The following is a 27,693-nucleotide window of genomic DNA, read 5'->3' on the forward strand; positions in this document are numbered from 1 at the left end:
CCCTATATGACCGCTTTCGCTAGCTACGCTAGCGCCGGTCATAATTATCATATTACGCTCAATGTCTAGATAGAGAGTGAGAGAGAAGCCATTGCCCCGGTGCCATCATCCACTGATGATATTTGTCTGTTTACAGGTATGTTGTTTAATTAGTTATGTTCTTGAAAGAAAAGAGATCTAGTTGACTGTTGATAAACATGTATTGTACATGGTGTTTTAAGGGGTAAGAATCCATTTTGATGATTCGCGCTGTGCGTGGTGAGGCCTGCACGTGGTATGGTGCTAAATGTCTATTGAATGTTTCATTTTCTAATTTTCATCTTCATTTTTTTATTATATTATGTTATATCATATGAATATTTGAATTAATGCATGTTTAAATGTAATCTAGTATATAAAATATTGTAATATATTACTTGTAATGTATTATACACTATTTTGAGTGCGTTGAGAAGAATGTTAATGTGATGTATCACACGGAAGACAAGAAATTTATATATTGTCATTAGCTTTTTATTTACATGTATTTATTTTTATTTTATTTTTTATTTTATTGTACAATTTGGTCAGTCTATTTGCGCAAGGCTGATGAGCGCATGCACGTCACTTCTCTCGTGAACATTCTTCTGAGAGTGAGAGAGAAGCCATTGCCCCGGTGCCATCATCCACTGATGATGTTTGTCTGTTTACAGATTAAAAATACTGGATCTCATCATTGAGTGGTCGTTTGGTCCTTGTGTGTCAGAGAGTCCGTTCCAGACATGCTACAAAAGCAGGATGTGGTGGTTCATAATGGTGTTTTTAATATTCCAGTGGAATGCAAGAAGCTTAATTGCTAATGGACAATAGTTTAAAAAAATCATCTCTGATCTGGATAAAAGACCAGATATTATATGTATGCAGGAGACATGGCTCAAACCTCAGTTAAATTTAGTTTTACAAGAGTATCAATTAATTAGGAAAGATAGGAAAAAAGGTAATGGAGGTGGGGTAGCAACATTTATAAAACAAGGGGTGGGATACAGGAATGTAGAAGTGAGTGAGGATCAAGAGTTGTTGATGATGGAAGTATGGGAAGGGAATCAAAGTATTAAAATAATTAATTTTTATAATCCATGGGAAAAGTTATGTAAGAAAGCAATGGAAAGAATAAGAGGTAATACTAATCAGAAGGTAGTATGGTGTGGTGATTTCAATGCACATAATACATTATGGGGGAGTGTTAAAACAGATTATAATGGGTTGATAGTGGAAGAAATGCACATAATACATTATGGGGGAGTGTTAAAACATTATAATGGGTTGATAGTGGAAGAAATGCTAGATTGGGGACAGTTAGTATGTATTAATAATGGAAGTATAACAAGAATAGATGTGAGTAATGGGCGTATTTCAGCGTTAGACATTACTCTAGTTTCAGAAAGTCTAGCTAGAAAATGTGAATGGAATGTAATCAAGCAAAGTTCGGGAAGTGATCACTATCCAATATGGTGTCAAATTGGTGTGGATATTGTACAAACCGTGGTGGAGAGAATGCCAAGATGGAAATTTAAGGAAGCTAATTGGGAGCTTTTTAAAGAACTGTGTAATAACAATATGAATGAAATGGGAGAAATAGAAGAGTTAAGTATGAAAATAACTAAAGTGTTAAGAAATACGGCAGAGGAAGTAATAGGAAAAAAGACAATTATAAGTAGTAGTAAAGCAGTCCCGTGGTGGAATGAAAAATGTAGTAAGGCAGTGAGGGAAAGAAATAAAGCAATGAAGAAAGCCAGAAAAACTGTATTGTTTACTGATTACATTATTTTTAAGAGAGCTCAGGCTATGGTAAGGAGAGAAAATAAGAATAGCAAAAAGAATGTTCGGGAGAGAATATTGCAATAGAATAGGGGAAGACATTGACATAAATGATGTTTGGAACATGATTAGGAAGATGGGAGGGATCCAGAGAAATATTAATATTCCAGTTTTAGTAGGAAATGGGAAAATAGCGATAAACGATAGTGATAAAGCAGAGATGTTAGTGGAAGCATTTGTAAAAGTGCATAGTAATGATAATATTACAGATAATATGAAGAAGTATAGGGAACAGAAAGTGAAAGAGAATGAGCATATATATGAAAAGAAGATTCCATCAGGAAGTTAGACTCAAAATTTACTTTATTTGAGTTAAAGAGAGCACTTGTAGGGGTTAAACATACTTCCCCAGGAAAGGACGAAATCTGTTATGAGATGATTAAGCAATTGTCAGATGTATCATTGAATATAATTTTAAGACTTTTTAATAAAATTTGGGATTCAGGGAATATTCCTGTGAATTGGAAACATGGAGTAATAGTTCCAATCGCTAAACCTGGAAAAGATCATTCCCAGCCAGTTAGTTATAGACCTATTGCTTTGACATCCAATTTATGCAAACTTATGGAACGGGTGGTTATGAATAGGTTGACGTATGAAATGGAGAGTAAGAGTATTCTGTCAGCGTTTCAAAGCGGATTTAGAAAAGGGCGAAATACGATGGACTCAATTCTGAGTTTGGAGGCGGAAATTCGAAAAGCTCAAATTAATAAAGAAATGTTGGTGGGAGTCTTTTTCGATGTTGAAAAGGCTTATGATATGTTGTGGTAAGAAGGGCTGTTAATGAAATTGGAAAGTTTGGGATTTGAGGGAAAATGTATAACTGGATTTCAAGTTTTTTGTTTGGAAGAACGATTCAAGTTAGAGTGGGGTCTGGATATTCTAGGAGTTTCTCAATTGAGAATGGAACTCCCAGGGGAGTGTGAGCAGCCCTATTCTTTTTAACTTCATGATTAATGATATATTTAGTAATATTGAGACTGGAATAGGAAGATCATTGTATGCAGACGACGGGGCATTGTGGAAAAGGGGGCGTAATATGCCATTTGTAGAAAATAAAATGCAAAAAGCAGTGAAGGAGGTGGAGAAATGGGCAAATTTGGGGTTTTCGGATGTGGTTAAAACACAAGTAATTTGTTTTTCAAATAAGAAAAGTAATGTTAAATATTTAAATGTATGGTAATCAGCTGGAACAAGTTAAAGTAGTAAGATTTCTGGATATGTGGATGGATTATAAATTAAATTTTGGAGTTCATATTCAGAAATTGATAGAAACGTGTAAAAAAGGAATAAATGTTTTAAGATGATTGTCAGGTGCCGATTGGGGGGCAAGTTGGCAGTCACTGAAAATAATTTACTATGCAGTGATCAGGTCAAATATAGACTCTATTCTGCTAATAAAACTTTACTTAAAAAAATACAAGTAATACAAAATCAGGCCTTGCGAATTTGTTGTGGAGCATTTAGATCCTCTCCGGTAGTATCACTACAAGTTGAATTAGGAGAATTACCGTTGGAACAACATAGACTTCAATTGAGGATGAGATACTGGTCTGGTGTATGTGGACATCAGGAAAGTCATCCAGTAAAAATACTTCTGAAGGAGTGTTGGGAGTATGAATACAAAGAAATAGCAAGCTTTGGTTGGGTAGTAGGGAAGGAGGCAAACAGCTTGGGATTGAAAGAATATTTAATAGCCCCTTCTGTTCCAATACCAGCAGTTCCCCCTTGGATGTATCCTATGCCATTAATTGACTTACAAATACATAAAGAAATAAATAAACCAATAAGCATACCAACTGAGTTAGTAGTTAAACAGTTTGTAAATCGAGAGTATTATTCAATACTACAGGTATTTACAGATGGGTCAAAGGAACCAAAGTCTGGTAGAACTGCAGCAGCAGAATTCATTCCTACATTTAATATAAAAATTGCAAAAAGAATATCGGATCATGTGTCATTATTTACTACTGAATTACTAGCTATCATATTAGCACTACAGTGGATTGAAGAAGTTCAACCAGCAAGAACTATATGTACTGATTCAATGGCTGCTCTCACTAGTCTTATGAGCAGAGGTGGAAAGAGTACTGAAAATTTGTACTCAAGTACAAGTACAGTTACATTGCTGAAATAATACTCAATTACAAGTAAAAGTACTGGGGTCAAAAAAGTACTTAAGTAAAAGTACAAATTACTCTTCTCAAAAACTACTCGGAGTACTAGTTACTAGTTTTTAGCTGGCGATAGTTAATGTATTACCAATAAATATTCAACCAAATCATAGATTTATGTAGAAAATAGCTACTTTTAACACGTTTTTACCTTATTGTCGAAGGACATTAATTAGTGGTCATGATACTGGAATTTCTAACTTCAATATGACACCTTGAAATATGTCAGTATTCAGTAGGCCTAGCCTATAATTTTTAATACCATCGGGAAAACTACCACATACTAAATATTTTAATATCTACATTTTTGTCCATCCATTTTGTCAAGGCAATCATTATTTTCAAGCATCCAAAAGCACATCACTCATTGTAACAGTAATGTTTAAATGTTAAATGTTTAAACAGAATGGAAAAGTTTAATTCAAGTCTTCTGAAGAGACACGTCCACTTTATACGGTGAGATTTTAATTTGGGCTTTTGTTTACATATTTAAAAATTTATCAATAACCATTACAATAATCTAACTTAAATATTTACTCACTCAAGTGTATTTGTCTTTACAATAGGGTAACGTTAACTGTTGCAATAGCTCACACACAGCACAAGGAAGCTTGATTTCAAACTGAATTTAATTTGCAAAAAAGACTAGATTTTTCATAACTTTTGACAACGTTTAATTTAAGAGCATGGAGAGATTGGAGCTGGACGTCATTTGAGTCTGCAGTGAGAACCACTTGGAGAGATTCGCGAATCGCGATTGCGATATGACAGTCCGAGAGCGCACACTCAATATCCGAGTCCAGTTCATTCGTATATTGAGAGCTCGCGTCCAGTTTTCTGCGATTACATGAATGTGCCCTCGCGTTATAATATTGCACTCGTGTCATTTGCCATTAAAATATGCCATAGAAACTTGCAGGTATTAATAAAATTATGCGTAATAGGCCTACCTGCAGTCCCGCGCTGAGAGGAGGCGGGTGTGTCAAACTCGCTGTCGTTGAGATGAGAGAATGAGAACGCGCAGCTGGTATTGTATCGGTGTATTGGCCAAAATGAGCATTGACAGATATTTAAGTATTGATATGTATCAAAATATAGATATTTTGACAATAGCCTACTACTATGTAGATTGTTGTTTCTCCAAACTTTCAGTCCAGCCATTAATCACTCAGCTCCAAGCCTCCTTCACTTATGATCAGCTCTTCAAAACCTGCTGCGACTGCGGCGGCTTTAATTCAGTCCAAATATCAGGGGTTTTATTGGTCCGTTTACGATCGAATATTTTTATTGGCTACCGAAATGCCGGTCAAAGATATCAATTCAAATTGTAGGCCTACTCAGTAACGAAATGTGATTTTACAAGTAGCGAAGTAGATTACTTAGTTTAATATGTATTTGAGTACAAGTAAAATTACAGATTAAAAAATATACTCAAAAAAGTACAAGTACCCAAAAAAACGACTTAATTACAGTAACGTGAGTAGTTGTAATTCGTTACTTCCACCACTGCTTATGAGGTGGAAAATCTGAATCTCGGCAAGATTTAATATTTGAAGTTTTGCAATGTTTATTTAGAGCAAGGCAGTTAGGGGTGTTGGTATTCTTCCTCTGGGTGCCAGCACATGTGGGTGTGGATGGTAATGAGGAGGTAGACAAGTTGGCAAAGAAGGCATTAAATCATCCACAAATAGAAGTTAATGTACCACTAAGTAAATCAGAAATCAAGAGATTAATAGCAATTGAAATTAGTAAAAGATATGGAATAGTGACTCTAAAGGAAGACATCTTTATCAAATTCAGGAACGGGTTGGAAATGAGAGGACAAGATATGGAAATAGGAATAAAGATGTCATTATTACAAGGTTAAGAATTGGTCACACTGCATTAAATTATAGTCTTTATAAAATAGGGAAGCATGATACAGGAAACTGTGATAATTGTGAGGATTTAGAAACAGTGCAGCATATTCTTTTAGAAAGTGCTGCATATGAAAGGGAGAGACAACAGTTAAGTCAAGAGTTACGATGGATGGGAGTTGATACAATTTCAATAAAAGTATTGTTAGGAAATGGGTCAAGACAATCAAGAATTCATGAATTAATATTTAAATATCTAAATAAAACAGGAATAATAAATAGATTTATATATTTTTTTCTCCCAAAGCCAAGTATACTCCACACTCCAGATCAGTAGGTGGCGGAAATGCACCATTTATGTTGGTCTGCCAATCCGCCATTAAACACCAGAAGAAGAAAAAGAAAAGTTTCAGCGTCGAGTCTTCTGAGGTGAGGAGAGCAGTTCACGGTATTTCTCATATTTACACAACCATCACACACACTTTATACAGTTTGATTAAGCGACAGACTCATTTCTGTATTGTTTTCATCGATCACAGCGATACTTGTGCGTCTTTTCTGGCGTCTTCCTTCTGAAATAAACATTTAGTGCAGCAGCAGCGAGCATGAGGAGAATATGTTGAGTTCATTCAGACCTGAGCGAGTTTGTGTTCGTTTGTGTGATTGTCTCGATGTTTGTGTGAGAACTGTTACTGAATGTCAAGAGTTAAGAGGTAAAGTTTGAGATCTGTGAGGGGAATTGATCTCTTACTTTACGTTGAGCCTATAATGAGCCACGTGAGACATTAAATCAACTCTTAAATGTTAATATTAATAAATGAATAGCGCTTTACTCTTTGAACAATATTGCTTTGTGATGCTCTTTATTTTTAAACGTTTTATGATCAGTTTCAGCGCACACAAAATGTAATATTTTAACAATTTAAGTACTTCGTGATTGTCATAAAATGTAACTATTCAAATGTACATATTATGCTTCTGTAATTATTTATCTGTAGAGCAGTTTTACAGGCTTTTATCATGTATCCTGACTCAAATAATGTGTTTCTAACAGCAAACACTCAGAATAAAGTGAGATGATCTGCTGATGATCCTGAATGGCTTGTTGAATGCGTGTTGATAGTCTGAGGCTCATCAATATGAACAGATCTGCTGAAAACACTCTTTATTTCATGACAATAGTTCCTGTTTTCACCTCATTTATTAGATCTCCTGTAAATTCGTCATCAGTGAAGCTCCTCCCACTGCAATTCTCCAATAAATGCTGGAAAACAAGTGAAGACGAGCATCAGAGCATCAGGAAGAGCTGAAATCTGCAAAGACTGAGTTTATTAAAGAGGACAGTGAGAACATGAGTGATCCAGAACCCTGCAGAATGAAACACACTGAAGATCCTGAAGAACAAAGAGGTTGGTGTTTATTCTTCATTCATTCATGATGCTGAAGAACATTCATGTTAGAAACATTCAAGCACTTCATCACATTTAGATTTAAACAGTTACACTATTTATTTATTGTTTATTTAACAGGGACAAATGCATAGAACATTGATTTATAAAGAATACAAAGTAGATGCCATGCATACAGGTTTATAGTCATGACTAATTTGCAAACCCTGTCCCTGGTTAGGCTTGTAAAATTAAAACAGAAATTACAGAGTATTGAATTTAAAAGATTATAACTATTAAAATACATACAATAAATACATCCTATACATGCAATAAGATATGGGCTTAAATAGATGTAGAAATCTAGACACATTTAACAATACAACAACACAAAACTTTATGTTTGTATGCGTTGTGTTGTATCCTGTACAGTCAGTGTTCACACAATTGTTTCAGTTTCAGCCATTGCTGTAAATGTGCATTAAAAACCTTGAGCTCTATTAATGTTTTCCACAGTTTGCCTCTTACTGAAAATGATGTCTGACCAAATGTTGTTCTACGTTTTGCGGCTGTACAGTTTCCACTTATTGTGCCTCTAGTTCTTATTCCGCTCTTTTGTTTCACTACTAGTTCACAGAATATTTCTGGTGCAAGGTTGTTCACACACTTAAAAAGTAGGTTTAGAAATTAATAATTTACAAAATTGTCAAAACTCTAAACATTATGCTTCCTTAGAATGAGGCAATGGTGCCATCTTACAGGTTTCTGGTCCATTACTTTTAATGCCTGTTTATATAATGACCTAACGGGTGTAATTGTTGTTTGATTGGCCTGTCCCCAAACAGTAATGCAATATGGTGGATGAGTAAATATCAGAGAATGCATAAACTGCCTTAATGAGTATCTATAGTCTTATTAATGGGAAGCAGTTTAAATTTGTCTTCCTGACAGTTCTGCACAGTCTCTTTACATGTGTATCAAACTTAAGATGAGAATCTAAAGCAACCCATAGAAATGTTACTTCATGTACCTCATCTATCTCCTTCTCATCAATCTTTATTCTAAAATTTTCATTGACCTTTCCTTTTTATTGAAAAGCACATAGAGACTTTCTTATTCTGTCTTTCTGTATATACAGTGCAATGCATAAGTGAATACACCCATGCTAAAATTGACTAAAAAGAGGAATAAAAAATCATATTTTGGAAATTGAACTTAATGCCTTAATTTAAAAAATTAGGAAAAATCCAACCTTTTAGGACACCAATTTTCTTTGTGAATGAATAATGTATCGTAAATAAATAAATGTTCTTCCTTAAAATACATGGTGCATAAGTGTGTACACCCCTATGTTAAATTCCCATAGAGGCAGGCAGATTTTTATTTTTAAAGGCCAGTTACTTCATGGATCCAGGATACTATGCATCCTGATAAAGTTCCCTTGGCCTTTGGAATTAAAATAGCCCCACATCATCACATAGCCTTCATCATACCTAGAGATTGGCATGGTTTTATTTCAGTTAGCCTAAAAGCTAGTTTTATTTGCATTGAGAGATGATCTTATGGAAAGTACCCCATGCCAATCTCCCTCGTTCAAGGAAATTTTCAAGTGTCAGTTAGTATAAAAACAAACTCAGTAACTGATATATTTTTTATTTTGGGCAGATCAGTGAAGCTCCTCCCACACCAATTGCATCATCAATGAAGCTCCTCCCACATCAGTCACATGGTCAGTGAAGCTCCTCCCACATCAACTCTCCAATAAATGCTGTAAATTCCCATCAGCTACAAGTGAAGACGAGCATCAGAGCATCAGGAAGAGCTGAAATCTGCAAAGACTGAGTTTATTAAAGAGGACAGTGAGAACATGAGTGATCCAGAACCCTGCAGAATGAAACACACTGAAGATCCTGAAGAACAAAGAGGTTGGTGTTTATTCTTCATTCATTCATGTTAGAAACATTCAAGCACTTCATCACATTTAGATAAACAGTTCAACTATGAAATGGTACACAATGTTCTTGGTTTTTCTTCAACAAATGGTCAGTAAAGGGAGGTTTGAGAAATTTTAATATTGATTATCAACATTAGATCAAGCTAATACTATTTTATAGGGGTGCAACGGATCAAAAAACTCACGGTTCGGATCGTTTCTCGGATCAGAGTCACGGATCGGATCATTTTTCGGATCAGCAAAAAAAAAAAAAAAAAGACAAGACAAGACAAATAAACACAAGTTTTGTCTTTTTGTTTAAAGGGTGTTTTGTCTTTTTCACAAGTTTTGTCTTTTTGTTTATAGCCCAAGCTGCGGCATCGGTATCGTATCGGAAGTGAAAAAGTGGTATCGGGACATCTGTTGATGTGTTTCCACGGATGTCCCGATACCACTTTTTCACTTCCGATACCGATGCCGCAGCTTGGGCTATTTGCCGATACCGATATCAATCCGATATTTTTATTTTATTCTTGAACTAATACTACTAATAATAAAATATATGGAAGCACTTTGCTCAATTAGCCACATAAAAACATCTCACTCAAATGGAGAACAAATACTTCTCCAGTATATAGTCCACAACAACAGTTGATAATGAAAGACTGCCAGCCTTTATTCAAAAGACCTTGAGATATGTTTGGTAATTGTAGGCTACCTGAATGAATTTAAAATTAATTTGCTATATTTCAGATCAATATATTTGTTTCCTTAAAATTTTAATTAACTTTAACGTTATTCTCATCTGAATTATAAATTTATTTCTGTATAAAATGATAGCCTACTACCATTAAAAACACATTTGATTTTCTTTTTTAATCAATGTAGAATGTGTAACTTCAAAATAAACAGATTAGTGCTCTGTTTGAGGACAAGAAATGAAAACCAATGCAATATGATGATTGTCCAAAAGATGAGATAATTTTTGCTTTTAAACAGCATGTGTGTGTGTGTGTGTGTGATCGATCGCGCCCATGCCCCTCTCTCTCTCTCTCTCTCTCTCTCTCTCTCTCTGACACACACACATTCCAGCATACATCGCAGCCTGTTCATTTTGCTGCGTTTAAACAGCGTGTGTGTGTGTGTGTGTGTGATTGTTCGATCGCGCCCATGCCTCTCTCTCTCTCTCTCTCTCTCTGACACACACACACATTCCAGCATACATCGCAGCCTGTTCATTTTGCTGCGTTCACACCATACGCGAATAGAGCGTCAAATTCGTGTCTAGTTCGATGCTTGAACAGTTTGAATCCTTTCGCGCGTCCAAAGCGAATAGGACGCACCGCGCGCGTATAATGATAAAGCGAGCGTTTGAAGCGAAATAGACGCGTGTTCCAGGGAAGCCAAAATGCTCCCATACAGGGGATTTAAATGACGCCGGCGTTCAAGCTCCTCCGTTCCTCCGCTCGCCATGACCATGCTATGTGTGGACTGAACATGCGCACAACGTTTTTTTTTTCATAAATTAATCCGCGGATGACGTGTGTGCCGAACCGAAGATATTGATCCGAACGGATCACGGATCAATGATGATCCGTTGCACCACTACTATTTTAACTGATAAATAATCAATTTATTAAAAGGCAGCAAATGATCATAATATTTAAAACAGTTGTCTACTTTCTACTATTACTTTAGGGCTCACTTTCATGCCCTTTCAATTTATATTTCTTTCAATGAATTATTTTGATGTACTGAATTTTATTTAATACATTTTTCTTTCATGTCAGACCTGATGGAAGAGAGCGAGGAGAGTGAAGAACTGAGTGAAGTGAAGGAGGAGAGTGAAGAACTGAGTGAAGTGAAGGAGGAGAGTGAAGAACTGAGTGAAGTGAAGGAGGAGAGTGAAGAACTGAGTGAAGTGAAGGTGGAGAGTGAAGAACTGAGTGAAGTGGAGGAGGAGAGTGAAGAACTGAGTGAAGTGGAGGAGGAACATCATGTCAAACCTGGAGAAAAACCTCTGAGTCGCTCAAAGACTAAAAATACACTTTTAAAGAAAAGAAGAGACAAGAAATCTTTCACCTGCACTCAGTGTGGAAAGAGTTTCACAAGCAAATATGGTCTTGATGTTCACATGATGATCCACACTGGAGAGAAACCGTTTAAGTGTGATAAATGTGGGAAAGATTTCAGTCGATCATCATCCCTTAATCTTCACATGAGGATCCACACTGGAGAGAAGCCGTTCTCATGTGATCAATGCGGCAAAACATTTATCTGTGTATCAGAGCTGAAGAAACACCTGACAGTTCATACGAAGGAGAAGCCGCATTCATGTTCTGTGTGTGGAAAGAGTTTTTCACAGCTGCCAACTTTACATAGACACGAGAAAACACACACTGGTGCGAGAGAGTACATGTGCTTTGAGTGTGAGAAGACTTTTACTACAGCGGGCAGTTTAAAACTGCACCAGAGAATTCACACTGGAGAAAAACCTTACAAGTGTTCACACTGTGACAAGAGATTCAGTCAGCCAGCAAATCTGAAAACACATGAGATGAACCACACTGGAGGGAAACCGTACACGTGTGATCAGTGTGGACAGAGTTTTGCTGTTAAAAGTACACTGAATATACACATGAGAGTTCACACTGGAGAGAAACCGTTTAAGTGTGATAAATGTGGGAAAGATTTCAGTCGATCTTCACACCTTAAAGGACACATGAGGATCCACACCGGAGAGAAGCCGTTCTCATGTGATCAATGCGGCAAAACATTTATCTGTGCATCAAACCTGAAGAAACACCTGACAGTTCATATGAAGGAGAAGCCACATTCATGTTCTGTGTGTGGAAAGAGTTTTTCACAGCGGCAATATTTACATAGACATGAGAAAACTCACACTGGTGCGAGAGAGTACATGTGCTTTGAGTGTGAGAAGACTTTTACTACAGCGGGCAGTTTAAAACTGCACCAGAGAATTCACACTGGAGAAAAACCTTACAAGTGTTCACACTGTGACAGGAGATTCAGTCAGCCAGCAAATCTGAAAACACATGAGAGGATCCACACTGGAGAAAATCCTTACAAGTGTTCACACTGTGACAAGAGATTCAGTCAGTCATCACATCTGAAATCACATGAGAGGATCCACACTGGAGAAAAACCTTACAAGTGTTCACACTGTGACAAGAGATTCAGTCACTCATTACTTCTGAAATCACATGAGAGGATCCACACTGGAGAAAAACCTTACAAGTGTTCACACTGTGACAAGAGATTCAGTCAGTCATCACATCTGAAATCACATGAGAGGATCCACACTGGAGAAAAACCTTACAAGTGTTCACACTGTGACAGGAGATTCAGTCAGCCAGCAAATCTGAAAACACATGAGAGGATCCACACTGGAGAAAATCCTTACAAGTGTTCACACTGTGACAAGAGATTCAGTCAGTCATCACATCTGAAATCACATGAGAGGATCCACACTGGAGAAAAACCTTACAAGTGTTCACACTGTGACAAGAGATTCAGTCACTCATTACTTCTGAAATCACATGAGAGGATCCACACTGGAGAAAATCCTTACAAGTGTTCACACTGTGACAAGAGATTCAGTCAGTCATCACATCTGAAATCACATGAGAGGATTCACACTGGAGAAAAACCTTACAAGTGTTCACACTGTGACAGGAGATTCAGTCAGTCATCACATCTGAAATCACATGAGAGGATCCACACTGGAGAAAAACCTTACAAGTGTTCACACTGTGACAAGAGATTCAGTCACTCATTACTTCTGAAAACACATGAGAGGATCCACACTAGTGTAACGACTGAGTGCGAATCAAACACAAATGAAGCTTCCAGGTGTTTTGTTCAAACATAACTCCACACAGGACTCAACATTCCAGAACTTAAATCACCAATCCAGAGCCATAAAATCAGTCTACGCTAACCAACGAAAAACCCCAACTAAGAACTTTATGGCCATGCAAGCTTCAAAGAGATGAGCCCAACTAAAGGAAGAACGTGTCAATGTTAGATTGGTTCCAAAGACTGATTGGTTCAGAGATGGCTAAAGCTCTGTGCTCGATCAAGATAACAGCAGAGAAGCTGCTGGACTCCACACAGACACAAAGCAGACCCCAGTCTCCTTAAGGAGACCTATGAATGACCCAGTGTTGAAATCACTTCAAACCAAAGAGACTGAGACTTTGACTCTGGGATCAAGTCATTCAGAACAATTGTCGATGGACTTATAATCAAACATCATGCAACTACATAATTCTGTTGTTTTTACAATATGTGGGCATGTCTAATATGCTTAGATCCCATATAATTCATGTAATTGTTGTAACTATTAGATGCTTGAATGAAAGTGTGTCGTGCTTCCTATCGGTACGATCGTATGTTCTTAATTCAAAAGATGGCTTGAGTGAAATCTGTGTGAAATGTTCCGTATTCTTATAATAGTAATAATGTCTAAACTGTGGCCTCTTTCCTCTCTGCTAGAGCTTAGAGAGTAAGGAGAGCACAGATAAGCTTGATTTATGATAAGAGATGAAGAGAACACCACCTCCTAAATTAAGCCAGTGTCTTAATTGGTCAGTTCTCTTAGGATGCTGGACAAACATGTGAGTTTAAAAATCTTAGACCCGAACAAAGTTTGCGCGCTCTCTCGGTGAAAGAATTTTCAACAAGGTTGAAAAGGTGCGCGAAGGGAGAAGAGAACAGAAAGACAGTAACCATGTAGAAGCGCAGAGACAAAGAACCCAAATCAAGATCAGAAGAACGGGTTCAACAGCTTCATTCAAGCCATATAACTACTCTCGTCTCAATTTCCTTTCTTTTCTTAGTTTCTTATTTTCCGTTGTGAGTCTCAGTTCTAAGTTAAGTTTGTGACAAGATTTCGGCCCACGTTTCTTCTGCAAAGCCAGCTTCAACAAAGACTTTCATTCATTCGCCAGCACACCACGTGATTGGCCGCCCCAGACATCTGTTCAAGCACGAGGACATCAACCAACGAACGCCGACAAAAGGGAATCCCTACGCAACACAACACAAGTAACCTCCAGACCAAAAGCTGAACTGGTGTATTGTATTGATTTAATAACCCACCTAAGAAGGGTTAAATTAATAATTGATGGTTCGTTCAGGTTATGTCTTATAAGTGCATAGAATCTTGGGATTTCATCATCTCAATCTTTCCTCACTCTCTTCCTTTCTGTAACTCGTGTGTGTGCGCGTGTGTTTGTGTTAGATATTAGTTTTAGTCTGTGTTAGAATAATCAATAAAGTCTTGTATTTTTAAAGAGAAGTGTTACTTGTGTTATGTGCTTACAACATTAATGTCTTAAACTGCTGATCTAAGTTACCTTGTTAACTATAGTGTTTCACTATAGTTTGGATATTTATATCCGTTGAAGAATTACAGCCAGTTCAAATGAACCGCGAACGAGTCATTTGCTCGGTTGTAATAAGTGATTCTTTCGAATTCCCTATAAATTAATCAGTAATCCCTTTGAGCTAAATTGACCAGTCAGAATCACTCTTATTAACCCTACAGGGACATAAGATTGAATATCTTGCCTTCAACACCTGACCCAGCTGTGCTGCATGTCATGTGGTTTTCAATCAATTCACACCAATTTCTCTCTCGTCTTTGCAGAGAATTATAAACAAGCTAAAACCCACTGGCTCCTCTCTTGACGTAATTCCTCCTCGCCTTGTTAAAATGTGAAAACCTTTTAGAATTTAATAAATAAATGTCTTGAATCAGGAACTGTACCTGATAATTTAAAAACACGATTATTTAGCTAAGCCAAAATTGTGGAATTTTCTGCCGGTTATTTGTCACGTTTTGGGTTTGTTCATGTCATGTTTCCATGTCTGTCATGCGATTCCCTGTTTGTCATGTGATCCTGCCATGTGTCTTTTCTTTGTCTGATCATTGTTCACAGGTGTCCCTTGTCTTGTCATTAGTCTGTGTATTTAAGCCCTCATGTTTGCCATGTGTCTTTATGTAGCCGGTCAATTTAGGCATTTGAGTTTTTTATTTAATTTCATTTTTTTTTATGTGTAATAAGAAATGTATATACTGTTAACTTCAGCAAAACTTGTTTTCAATGTACTGTTCTCAATGGTTCCGATCGAGAGTTCCTATTAATTGTTGTATGTGGGGCTTTAATTAGTGGGACACCTACGGAAACTATATCGCTTCTCCTTTAAGTGTTCGCGCTCAGACGCATGGTGTATGCAGACGGGGAAGCGGAGGTAGTTTTTCTCTCTTCTATTTGTCTTGTATTGACTGATTTTCGGTAATGAAATCACTTTATTTATGATGTCAAAACACTGTTAAGAGGTTATGTCATAATGTGTATCAGTGTGATTCGATTATTTTCTTTGTAAGTTGCTCTTTTAACCGCGTTAAAGTTAGAGCCTCATTTTCACGTGCGTCTTTCAATGCAGGAATGAGAGAGTAGGCCTTCTCGAATGTCCCTAATTGTGCCTCACTACTCTGTTTAAGGTATGTTTTTCCAATTTGTGATCTTTCACTTGACTGTTTACTATGTAAAGTGTGAGTTAAACTTGATAGTTGTGTAACGTTACCTCCAGTATATACTAGGGCTAATTTCATACTAAAATGCCTTGTGTATATCTTCAAGCAATGAGACTGTTTGTGTAAAAAAGGAACTTTATTATACACACAGTAGTTCAACAATCAGTTTAAAGAACACCTGTTTCTGAGGGAAGTGCTGTCCTTGTGGAACCTGCAAAGTCTCAGTCACATAAGAACATTGTCATTGGGCGGGTGGTAGCATCCATGAGTGGTGACAGATGGGTGCCAGTCAAGGTGCTAAATGCTACAGAAAAGCCCATAACATTGCGGAGGAACACCAAGTTGGCTGACGTATACCCTTGTGTAGCTTTGGAGGACTTGGATATCAGTCCCCAGCATCTATCCAGTAATGAGCTGAAAGTCATGAACCAAACTACAGGTGTTTCAGTCGCTGACAGTGGGTTCCCTGATTCAAGTCTCTGCGATAGACTGCGCAAACTCGGTTTAAGCGACCTTGATGTTGAATCTTGCGAGGTGTCACCGCATTGGAAGGAACAACTTGTGCAGCTGATATGCAAATACGAGGATGTGTTCTCAAAGAGTAAATTAGACTGCGGCAAAGCGAAGGGTTTCTCTCACCGAATACATCTGGCGGATAGTCACCCCTTTAGACTGCCTTACCGACGTGTGCCACCAGCCCATTACCACAAGCTCAGACATGTTCTTTCAGAAATGGAGGAGCTTGAGATAATCCGTAAATCCTCAAGTGAGTGGGCCTCCCCGCTAGTGCTCGTCTGGAAGAAAAGCGGAGACTTACGCATCTGTGTCGACTATCGATGGCTGAATGCCCGAACTACTAAAGACGCCCATCCTTTGCCACATCAGGCTGATTGTCTAGCTGCGCTTGGCGGCAATGCCATATTAAGTGCTATGGATCTTACCTCAGGATTCTACAATATAGAGATGGCGGAGGAAGATAAAACATTCACTGCGTTCACAACACCAATGGGACTCTATGAGTTCAACCGACTCCCTCAAGGTTTGTGCAACAGTCCTGCAAGTTTTATGCGTCTCATGATGGGCATATTCGGGGACCAGAACTTTCTTACTATTCTCTGTTACCTAGACGACCTCCTAGTATTTGCACCAAATGAGAGTGTGATGATGGAAAGGCTCGAGGTGGTGTTCAGCCGCCTGAGAACCCATGGTCTAAAACTTGCCCCGAAAAAGTGCCACCTGCTACGTCGGAGTGTACGGTTCCTAGGTCATGTGATTGATGAGAGAGGGGTAACGGCCGACCCCGACAAAGTTCAAGCCATTACAGCGATATCCGAAACAGACCTTATGATGGAAGATGGGGTTACGCCGTCTCAAAAAAAGGTAAAGTCGTTCCTGGGCATGGTTATGTTTTATCAGCGATTCATACAGAACTGCTCTAGCATAGCTAAACCCTTGTTCGCACTGACCGCTGCACCGAGGGGACAAAAGATTAGCGGAACAAAGCCATCTGCCTTCAGGAAGCTGAACCCAAGCGATTGGAAGAGGGAACAGCGTGACTCCTTCAATCAGCTAAAGTCAGCCCTTTTGGAGTCAGTAGTGCTTGCACACCCAGATTTCAACCGCCCTTTCATCCTGTCAACAGACGCCTCTCTGGATGGATTGGGCGCTGTACTTTCTCAAGTCTCGGAAGGCGAAACTAGAGCACGTCCTGTCGCTTTCGCTAGTAAGGCCCTTTCACGTGCACAAAGCAATTACCCTGCCCACCGCTTGGAGTTCCTGGCTTTAAAGTGGTCTGTCTGCGACAAATTCAGCCACTGGCTGAAAGGCCATTCCTTCACCGTATGGACGGATAATAATCCGCTAACCTGCGTGTGAGCAGAGGTGGGTTGCCAAGTTGGCACCATATGACTTTAGTATCCAGTACATCCCTGGGAGCAAGAACGTGGTGGCAGATGCCATGAGTCGACAACCTTTTGTCCAAAGACGTGCAAGTCGGAGGTTGGTAACAGAACCTTACGCGAGACTGCTGGAGGAGGCCAATCACTTCAAAGAGGACGTAGTACAGCACGCTTTCAGAATCAGTGCTAAGTGTCAAAGTGTTGAACCCCCTGTCTCTGACCAAGAGCCAAATGATTTCTCGTTCTCCTCAGATGTAGTGTCAGCCATACTGATGAACCAGGTAGAGTGGAGTGCAGGGCCAAAGGGAGAAGTGCATTATTGGCTGGCTCAGGATGTGCACAATTTGGTTCCAGCTGGTCAAAGTGCGCTGCCAGTATTTACACTGAAAGAGCTTCAGGATAAACAGTCAGAAGATCCTGTTTTGGCACGAGTTCTTTCTTATGTCTCCCGTGGCAGAAGGCCATCAAGACGCGAGAGGACAAAAGATTCGCTGAAGATCCTGAAGACTCTTAAACAGTGGGAGAGATTGAAAATGTTGGATGGGGTTCTGTATCGTGTGTGCAAAGATCAGCTAACAGGAAAGAAACGTTGGCAGTACGTCGTCCCAGCTTCACTCACCCAACAAGTCCTGCGGGGAGTACATGACTATGCTGGTCATCAGGGCCAGGCCAGAACACTTCACTTGACCAGGGAAAGATTCTTTTGGGTAGACATGGAGCGAGATGTCAGAGAGCATGTCAGATGCTGTAAGCGCTGCGTGGTGAGCAAGACACCTGAGCCAGAAGCAAGAGCCCCACTCGAGAGTGTTAAGACAACCAGGCCTCTAGAGCTGGTGTGTATAGACTATTGGTCTGCAGAAGATCGCAGAGGTGGAAGTGTTGATGTGTTGGTGATTACAGACCATTTCACCAAAATGGCACACGCCTTTGCATGCAAAAACCAAACAGCCAGGCAAGTAGCTCGCCAACTGTGGGACAGATATTTCTGCATCTATGGATTCCCAGAGAGGATCCATTCAGATCAGGGTGCGAACTTCGAGAGTGAACTGATCCAGGAGTTGATGCAGATTGCAGGTGTCAAGAGGTCGAGAACGACGGCTTATCATCCCATGGGGAATGGTCACACTGAGCGGTTTAATCGCACACTAGGCAGTATGATACGAGCCTTACCCCCAAGAGTTAAGCAAAAGTGGCCTCAGATGTTACAAACGCTGACATTCACCTATAATTGCACCGCTCATGAATCAACGGGTTACGCACCATTCTATCTGATGTATGGAAGGATCCCTCGTCTGCCAATAGATGTTATGTTCCGTAGTGTTGGAAGAGATGACAACATCACAGACTATGGCAGCTACGTTGCAAAAATGAGAGACGATCTCAAGGAGGCTCTTAACCTTGCTCAGGCTAATGCTAGTGCAAGTCAGCAACGACAGACCGAATACTACAATAAGAGAGTGAAGGGATGCGACATTGAGGAAGGAGACAGAGTACTGTTAGCCAACAAGGGTGAAAGAGGACGGAGAAAACTGTCTGATAAGTGGGAATCAGTGCCCTATGTGGTGGTTTCTAAAGACCCTAGATGCCACACTTATCGTGTTAAGAATATCAGTACGGGTCAAGAGAAGGTAGTACACCGTAACCTTATGTTGCAAGCCAACTTTCTGCCTCTTGAGGAAGGAGAAATTGAAGATGAGTCTCTCCACTATGACTCCCTAACCAGCCAGGAGCAGTCAGGTGAAGCTTTGACACAGAATTCTGCACTGGGGAGCGACCTTCCTGAAACAGAGCGTACTGCTTCCTTACCTGACACAGATAATTCGGTGGAAGGGCGATTAGATGCAGGAGAACAGGAGAGTGTAATGGATCCTGGAAAGCCTGAGAGTAAACCAGCCGATTCTGACCCAGGGTCTGAAATTAATTTCCCTCAGTCTGACTCCCAAATCATCCCATCAAATCTTACAGACTCTCAAGACCAAGTGCGTGCAGTTGACGCAATGCCCAGTGCTAGAGAGCAGTTGAGATCCACCAGCACCCTGTCCATCTCTAGCGCACCCCCTAATGTATCTGAAATAGTGACCCAGGTACAAACACGGGTTGGTAGGTTAGTTAGACCGGTAAACAGACTGATTCAAAATATGACTCAAAGAACAACTCACAACGCAGTTAAAGATGTGACCCAGGTACGAACACGGGTTGGTAGGTTAGTTAGACCGGTAAACAGACTGATTTAAAATATGACTCAAAGAACAACTCACAACGCAGTTAAAGATGTTTCTAAGTCTCTTTTATTTTAAGAGGTTTTAAGTTATGTGGGCCCAGTAATAAGAATGTGAGGCAACAACAAAAAAAAGTGTAAATTAAGTCACATTGAGTGGTGTATAAGGCACCTCTTGAGCAAAAGAATATCTGAGAGCCTGATCAACTTTCTTATGTTCTTTTTCCCGTGAGTGTCGGGAAACATGAATGTTGTATGACAGAATGATGTTGTCAAGTAACAATCTAATTACCCTAGTTGCTCCTTTATTCAACACAAAGGTGCAAGCTCAAGTTTTGTGAAGTTAAGGGGGAAGTATGTAGCCGGTCAATTTAGGCATTTGAGTTTTTTATTTAATTTCATTTTTTTTTATGTGTAATAAGAAATGTATATACTGTTAACTTCAGCAAAACTTGTTTTCAATGTACTGTTCTCAATGGTTCCGATCGAGAGTTCCTATTAATTGTTGTATGTGGGGCTTTAATTAGTGGGACACCTACGGAAACTATATCGCTTCTCCTTTAAGTGTTCGCGCTCAGACGCATGGTGTATGCAGACGGGGAAGCGGAGGTAGTTTTTCTCTCTTCTATTTGTCTTGTATTGACTGATTTTCGGTAATGAAATCACTTTATTTATGATGTCAAAACACTGTTAAGAGGTTATGTCATAATGTGTATCAGTGTGATTCGATTATTTTCTTTGTAAGTTGCTCTTTTAACCGCGTTAAAGTTAGAGCCTCATTTTCACGTGCGTCTTTCAATGCAGGAATGAGAGAGTAGGCCTTCTCGAATGTCCCTAATTGTGCCTCACTACTCTGTTTAAGGTATGTTTTTCCAATTTGTGATCTTTCACTTGACTGTTTACTATGTAAAGTGTGAGTTAAACTTGATAGTTGTGTAACGTTACCTCCAGTATATACTAGGGCTAATTTCATACTAAAATGCCTTGTGTATATCTTCAAGCAATGAGACTGTTTGTGTAAAAAAGGAACTTTATTATACACACAGTAGTTCAACAATCAGTTTAAAGAACATTTATATGTGCATTTAAGTGAATTTAACGTGTGTATGTTAACTTTCTCAAATTTTTTATTTTATTTCCATTTATTTTCCTTGTGAGTGCTGTCCTGTTATGTGGGGTAATTCAGCACCATTGTTTACATGTTAAATGCTATATAATGCCTTTGTGAAGTGTTCGCGCTCAGACGCATGGTGTATGCAGACGGGGAAGCGGAGGAATGAGAGAGTAGGCCTTCTCGAATGTCCCTAATTGTGCCTCACTACTCTGTTTAAGGTGAATAAATATCCCAGAGTATCATCACTTCAATCGTTGTGTGGTCGTGTTTCCATGGTGTCCTGTGGTTACCACTTGAAGTCTGCTACATTTGTCAAGTATTGTTTCTTACCACTTTCATATAATGTGCATAAATGTGAATCTCTGAACATTCTTAAAGGGATAGTTCACTTTGAAATTAAATTTTGGTATGTTTTAGCTTACCTCAAGGGCATCCAAGATGTAGGTGTCTTTTTTTTCCACAGTAGTTTCAATTTTGATATTTTTAGGTCAAACCGTTCTTGTCTGTCAGTCATTTCATGCAGGTCTGTGGTCACTGTCTCAAAGAGCGTGCACAGAGTCCAAATTAAACAATTCCCCATCGTAAGTACACATTGATGGCCTAAGACACGAAACGAGCGGTTTATGTGAGAAAACGAACAGTATTTATATAGTTTTTACCTCTAATCAGTCACTAGAAAATTTTGACTTGGAGAGGCTAATATCTCGCCAATATCTCGATTGAACAGTACAATTTTTTTAATTACTGTAAATTGTTTTTCTATTCATGTTCCAAAGGTTGTAGTACGTTCCTAATGATAGTCAGGTGAAATTTTGCATTATTCACCTGTAGTAAGTCACCAAAAACCCGTTTGGTTAATTACAGTATTTTTTGTATAAAATAATAATTGTTTACTGTAAATAGGCTACATGAAGGGAGGTATTTGAACAATTTCTCCTGTAGTAAGCCAGTCTAGTCACTAGAAACATACTACAACTAGGGGTGCACCGAAATTTCGGTCGCCGAAATTTTCGGCCGAAAATGCCATTATCGGTTTCGGGCCGAAATAAAAAAAACTGCCGAAAACGTAAACCAAAAGTGAATGCACCCGCCCCTCCCATCCGTGCGCAAGCGCTTACCCACACAGCAGGAGACTCCTAAACGGATCCGCGTTCAAGTCGCCAAACCCGCGTGACTGTCACATTCGTTATGGCACCGCCCAGAGGATCAGCTCCGCCTCCGGGCGGCGCCGTAAAATCTACTGTCAAACAGCGGATCCAGAGCGGACCCATGTCGGATCCTCGGACGCGCACGCGCCTTTTCTGTAACGGGTGAACTACGCACACACACCAAGAGCCGATATCAGTCGAGACTTTCTTCGCTGGGACACGGTTGCGCTGAACCCTCTTTTGAGTAAGTATTGATTTATTGCGACATTCACAGTAAACATTGTTTTTTAATCGTCGTGTACTAATGATTGTAATGACGTTGTTTGACATTAGGACAACTTTAGCATGTTCACTCGTGGTATAATGGTTTAGCGCTATAGCTTTTAGCTAGCTGTGCATTATTAAGTTTGCATTTTGGCAATTTTTGTCCCGTGTAGTGTCTATCTGCCATCCTCTTTATACTGAAAATTAAGCTTCGGCATTTTAATCACTGTTTGAGTCGGTTCAGACAACTAATGGGTATTGGCGCCTGTTTGAACGTCAAAAAGTACGGGCTTATCTGCTAATGTTAGCTAACGTTACCGTCTTACCTTGAAACCATCCAGCAAATTGACGGTACTGTATGTGATTAACGTCACCGCTCATTTTACACAGTTTAAAAACTAAACAAAACGCTAAGTGAACATAGCTACGTTTTTCATGTTGGTTTTGAGCGCGTCTCCCCCGCAGCGGGGAGACACGGGCAGAGGGACCGCAGAGAGTTCACTAACGTGGAGTTCACTAACTTTCTTGTGTCGTCTGGGGTTTGATAAACAGTAAATTCATCAAATTCAGTGTCCACAATGCTATTTTCCATGTCATACTCCACGGGACCCACGTGAGTGCGGATTTCATGTCGCGGCTTTCGTCGCTGTCACTTTGCCTATTTATATTCTAATATATTAATATAAATAAGATTGAGTGACAAGTAGTACTCGCCATTCAGTAACGTTAGAGCAGACAGCTCTGCAGTCGTGTAATTACGACTTTATGACTTTTCATAAACAGCTGAAGACCTGTGACTTGCATTTATTCATAGCAGACGCTTTTATCCAAAGCGACTTACAAATAAGACAAATAAAAGCAGTTAAACTAACAGTAGGACAACAAGTGCTATGACCCTTCTCAATTAAATTTGTGTTCCCTTTCGAGAGGTCTCTTGTATATTGCGTAAGGCAAAACTCCTTTTCTCGAGAATATTGAAGCCACATTTTTAAATAACGCAGTGAAGCTGCACAGCAACTGTGTCTAGCGCGGTCATTGGCTGTTGCGCAGCAACTGCATGGACCTTTGGTGAGGCGGCTCAGACGCTTGAACCAATCAGGACAGCTGCCCGCCAAAATGGGTAGCTGCCCAACCGGAAGCCCTGCCAAATTAGGAGGGACCTGCTATTTTGTGGCATCCAATCAGTATCGTCCAACGTAGCAGCAACCAATCACATGTAACTGGAAGTCAAGCGACATTTTAATAAATATACAATATGATTACGCCATACTAGGCATTTCTTTCTGTACATATATTTCATTATTTAACAAACATGTACACTCATTCATAAATTATATTTATAAATGTACAAATTTATAATTTCAAGTTTAGCTTAATGTTTTGTTTTTTTGTATTATGTCTATGATCTTCGTTAACTTACTTGATTTATATTTGATAAAGCTTTTTTAATCAAATAATATAAAATAATTACTAATAGAAGAAGTCCTATTTTATTTAAATATGTGCTAAAATTGTATATAAATTGATATAATAACTTATTTGCCTGGCTAAAAGCGGCATCCACTGGACACTTGTGCATGCTTTAGTCCATGTTATTCTTTTTTTGATGATTAATAAATACCCCTTTTCTTTCTTTCTACATTAAGGATGCCTTTTCATCTAATTGAATTTCAAGCGAGCGGTACATTGCTGTTGTGCCAATTGACTGGTACGACGACGGGATGGTGTACTGGCCCAGCTTTAAGAGCACTGAACGTGTGAAAAGGGCAGCTGCTAACAAGAAGAAGCATGAGCCAAACTGGCCAAGATATGATGTAAAGGTCGTCAGAACTTGTGGTATGCCAATTCATAAAATTCTTTTTTAAAAATAATTTCATGGTTGCTTCTCCTTCTGCTTGGAATAAAGTATTATTTCTATGTTCTGAAAATGCACATGAAATTGTCTTTGCCTTGTAGTGTTTAAAATTTTCCATTTATATCTACTGATGATATTCTTGGCCAGGTCTCTTTTGTAAGATATATTTTGTGTTCTCAATGATACCAACCTGGTTAAATAAGATGACAATAACAATAATTATTAAAATCATCATCATCAATAATAATAATATTATGTGCAGCTCTACAGCTAATTTGAAACTCATGTTCATTTTAACATTTTCAATTTTAGACAACTACAAAGACGCCATTAGGCTTATGACTCAATATCAGACCGGCTGCAACACCTCTGAGCTACAGTCTGATGCAGAGCAGGACGGTGCGCTGCCAGAGAAAAGACCCAGGAAGCCAGTGTAAGGGTGTTCTGTCTTGTTTTTGTTTTGTTTCTACAGTAATAGGAAGGTTATTTCCCGTAGCATTCAAAAATAGGCCAGAGATGCTTGTACTATATGTATATTTGGCAATTTTGGGATTGCAATAACCATAATGGTTACTTAACAGCCATCGTTTTGGGGACTCTGATGAGAGTGAAAAATAGCCAGAAAATGGTGACTTTGCATCTCTGAGGATGCCACAACCTTCCAACTTGCCTGGTGTATCAGTTGAAGCCTCAAACCCAAGCCAATTGCACTGGCAGAGTAAGGAATAATCTCTTAACATTGAAATAACAAATCATAATATTAATATTATGGTTACCATTCTTAGTGCTAAAGATATTCCCCTCTCCTTGTATCCATTCCTTCAGCGCCACCATCTCGCCGAGTGCCAAGCATAGCATTTCTCCCATAGCACCTGACCATGGGGCAGGACAGCAACACCCTTCACCACCTCAACTCCCTGTACCGGCATTTAACATGCGGAGAGTTACTCAAGGTAGGGACTGATTTCGGAAATTTTAGTGAATAGAAAATAACCCATGTGTATTATCAGTCATGGTTAACAGATGACTACCATTTAATAAAAAAAATCCCCCCTCTCGCACACCACCCACCTCACTATGGGCTAGGAATGGCAGTCCCTCCACAACTCCCTCCACCCCCCGCACCAGCCATCAACATGCGGCGAACAGAGGAAGCCTGCCCAAGCCTGTCGTATAGACCAACATGGCAAGGGGGAAGAATGACCGATACCATTCCCTGCTCTGGTGAGCAATAACTGACAAATACAACCATTACATGTTTTCTTCAAACTTTGTCAATAACTTTTGTCATTAACTAATGTCAATAACTAATGTCAGTATTATGATTAATGAGGATAAACACTGAAACGTGATATATTTTATACACTGCATTTTAGCTATATTTCATGTTTGTCAACAGCAGCTGAGGTACACATCCTAAGCCTGCTGGAAACCATTAAACAGCAACAAGACCAGCTTATGGCAAAGGTGAACTACCCGTGGAGGTGGAGGGATACTGCAAAACTGTCAATGGATTGAGGTGAGACTGCTGAATGTATATATACACCTTTTATCATTGATTGCTTAGTGCTCTCCACTCGTGTTAATTATCTGAACGTGCTCCTCCCGAACTTTGTTAATAAAACATCATTTAGAAAAGAAAAAGTTTTCCAGTTTTTTTTCTTTAATGGAAAAAGTAGAAACAGAAGTTTTCTATCTTTTTCTACGTCTCTGGACACTTTCAAAAGGAACAAAACATTTTAAATGCACCTTTAAATTCAACTTGAGCTTAGAAATGTTTACCTTGCTGTCTATTTGAAAAAATATGTCTTTGACTTTTAGATTTCTTCTTTGGCCACCATTGGAGGCCAGGATGTGAAGAGGGTGACCTGGAACATCTTGGGCAGGCTCTTCACAGATGAGGTGTCCCATCAGATAAACTGGAAGGGTGTTCATAACAAAAAGCCCTTCAGTAGAATGGCAACAAAGACCTTGCTTTTCAGTAAGTATATAATTCGAAGTAATATTTAATACAAAGTAAATAGTTTGTAAATTTTAGGGCGGCCTCGCAGCAACGGTCTTGCCAATATGACCGTGTAGCCTTTTTTAGACTGGCTACTATACCATAGACTTTTTTGATGTTTGATGTCCTTTTTTGGAAACACTTTAAATATACCACGCTGATTTATCCACATACAACATGTGCTCTGAACAAGGAACCATTGAATACCACTGATATTGTTTGAACATTTTGGATGTCTTTTTTAAACATCCGATAGCGAAAGGCGCGGCACACCTTACCCTGATCACGAATTCATAGTTTACCCACCTCTTATTTTAACCACCACAGCCCTGTTTATAACTTTAAGTCATGTTTCTTTTTAAATTTAATCTCCTTAATACCTATCTCATATATTGTATTGTGTAAGCATACTTGGCTTTGGACGCTACATAAACATAAACATATCTGTCTGTTTGATTACAGGTGCTGTGAGAAAAAATACTGTGACCCGCTCAGCTACAGATGCGGAGGTCACCAAGCATGCAATCAGGTGGTTCAACCTGGCGACAGATCGGGCTACGAGAAGACGTGTCCCGCCTCCATCCAGACAAACTGATTAATAGGAGTAATAAACCATGTTTTTATTGAACTTCTTGTCGTTCACCAGTTATTCATTTTCTGATATTTTAGCTGTTTATAGTGCAGCATTTCATTGAAGTTGTAGCTTAATAGATAAAATATTTTATGTTTGCACAGACCTAGGCATATAAAGCACTAAATTAGGTTTTGACCACAAAATTAATGTAGATTAGCCTAGCCAACATAGGCTACTTGAAAACAGAATAGGCTATAACCTATAACTTTCCATAAATGTAAATGTCAATTTTATATTTCCATTGAGTAGTGATTATTTGTGTACAGTAAATTGATGTCTTGTATTGAAACTTTTCTGTTAAGCCTATTTACAATATTGTTAGGTTAAAAATACAAGGCAATGCAGATTTAAGCTTAATATAGGTCTATATTGCTGTAGTAGCCTTGGCTATAGACCCAGTGATAGTTCGGGTTTTATCCTATTGTTTAGTTAATCCTACAGCAAGAAAAGAAGGGATTTTGAAAATGAGATAAACGGGTCCAAAACGGACCCGGGCCAGATGAGCCAGAATTTTTATGAGTCCGTTTCGGGTCCCAAAAGGACCCGCCGCGGATGCAAGGTTTTAATCGCGGATGCAGCGCGGAGCCACAGCGGATCCGCGATCCGCCTTCGTTGCGGATCCGTCACTGCGCGCAAGTGGACGCCGATACGGGTCCGTTTCACGGGTCCGTTCCGGAAGCCGCGATACCTCCGCGGCCGATCCGCTGCGGAGTCCTTTTGCTGTGTGGGTAGGTTTCACTCACGGTCGAGCTGTTTTAACGCGTCTGCCTATCAAAGATTAAGCATG

General features: G+C 39.1%; 1 protein-coding gene and 2 long non-coding RNA genes across 4 annotated transcripts; all 3 read left to right on the forward strand.

The window, feature by feature from the left end:
* The first annotated feature begins 6,275 nt into the window (after window positions 1–6,275).
* LOC307159152 (uncharacterized protein) lies at window positions 6,276–14,523 on the forward strand. Of its 2 annotated transcripts, none has more exons than XM_079872364.1 (4): window positions 6,276–6,335; window positions 7,095–7,296; window positions 8,941–9,200; window positions 10,999–14,523. In XM_079872364.1, exons 3-4 carry the CDS (start codon window positions 9,143–9,145, stop codon window positions 13,098–13,100), a joined length of 2,160 nt encoding a protein of 719 aa, XP_079728490.1. In that variant the 5' UTR covers window positions 6,276–6,335; window positions 7,095–7,296; window positions 8,941–9,142; the 3' UTR covers window positions 13,101–14,523. The 2 variants fall into 2 exon arrangements, with proteins under 2 accessions (XP_079728490.1, XP_079728489.1); XM_079872363.1 differs by having other exon boundaries at window positions 6,276–6,316.
* Window positions 14,524–22,317: 7,794 nt separating this feature from the next.
* LOC307169291 lies at window positions 22,318–24,689 on the forward strand. The gene is made up of 3 exons (XR_013823081.1): window positions 22,318–22,395; window positions 24,062–24,251; window positions 24,583–24,689. It is a non-coding gene; the product is annotated as an uncharacterized lncRNA (long non-coding RNA).
* Window positions 24,690–25,191: 502 nt separating this feature from the next.
* LOC307170830 lies at window positions 25,192–25,713 on the forward strand. The gene is made up of 3 exons (XR_013823455.1): window positions 25,192–25,223; window positions 25,357–25,494; window positions 25,670–25,713. It is a non-coding gene; the product is annotated as an uncharacterized lncRNA (long non-coding RNA).
* The last annotated feature ends 1,980 nt before the right edge of the window (window positions 25,714–27,693 follow it).

This window comes from Squalius cephalus (assembly GCF_949319135.1).
Source record: "Squalius cephalus genome assembly, chromosome: 1".
In the NCBI taxonomy this organism is placed as follows: domain Eukaryota; kingdom Metazoa; phylum Chordata; class Actinopteri; order Cypriniformes; family Leuciscidae; genus Squalius; species Squalius cephalus.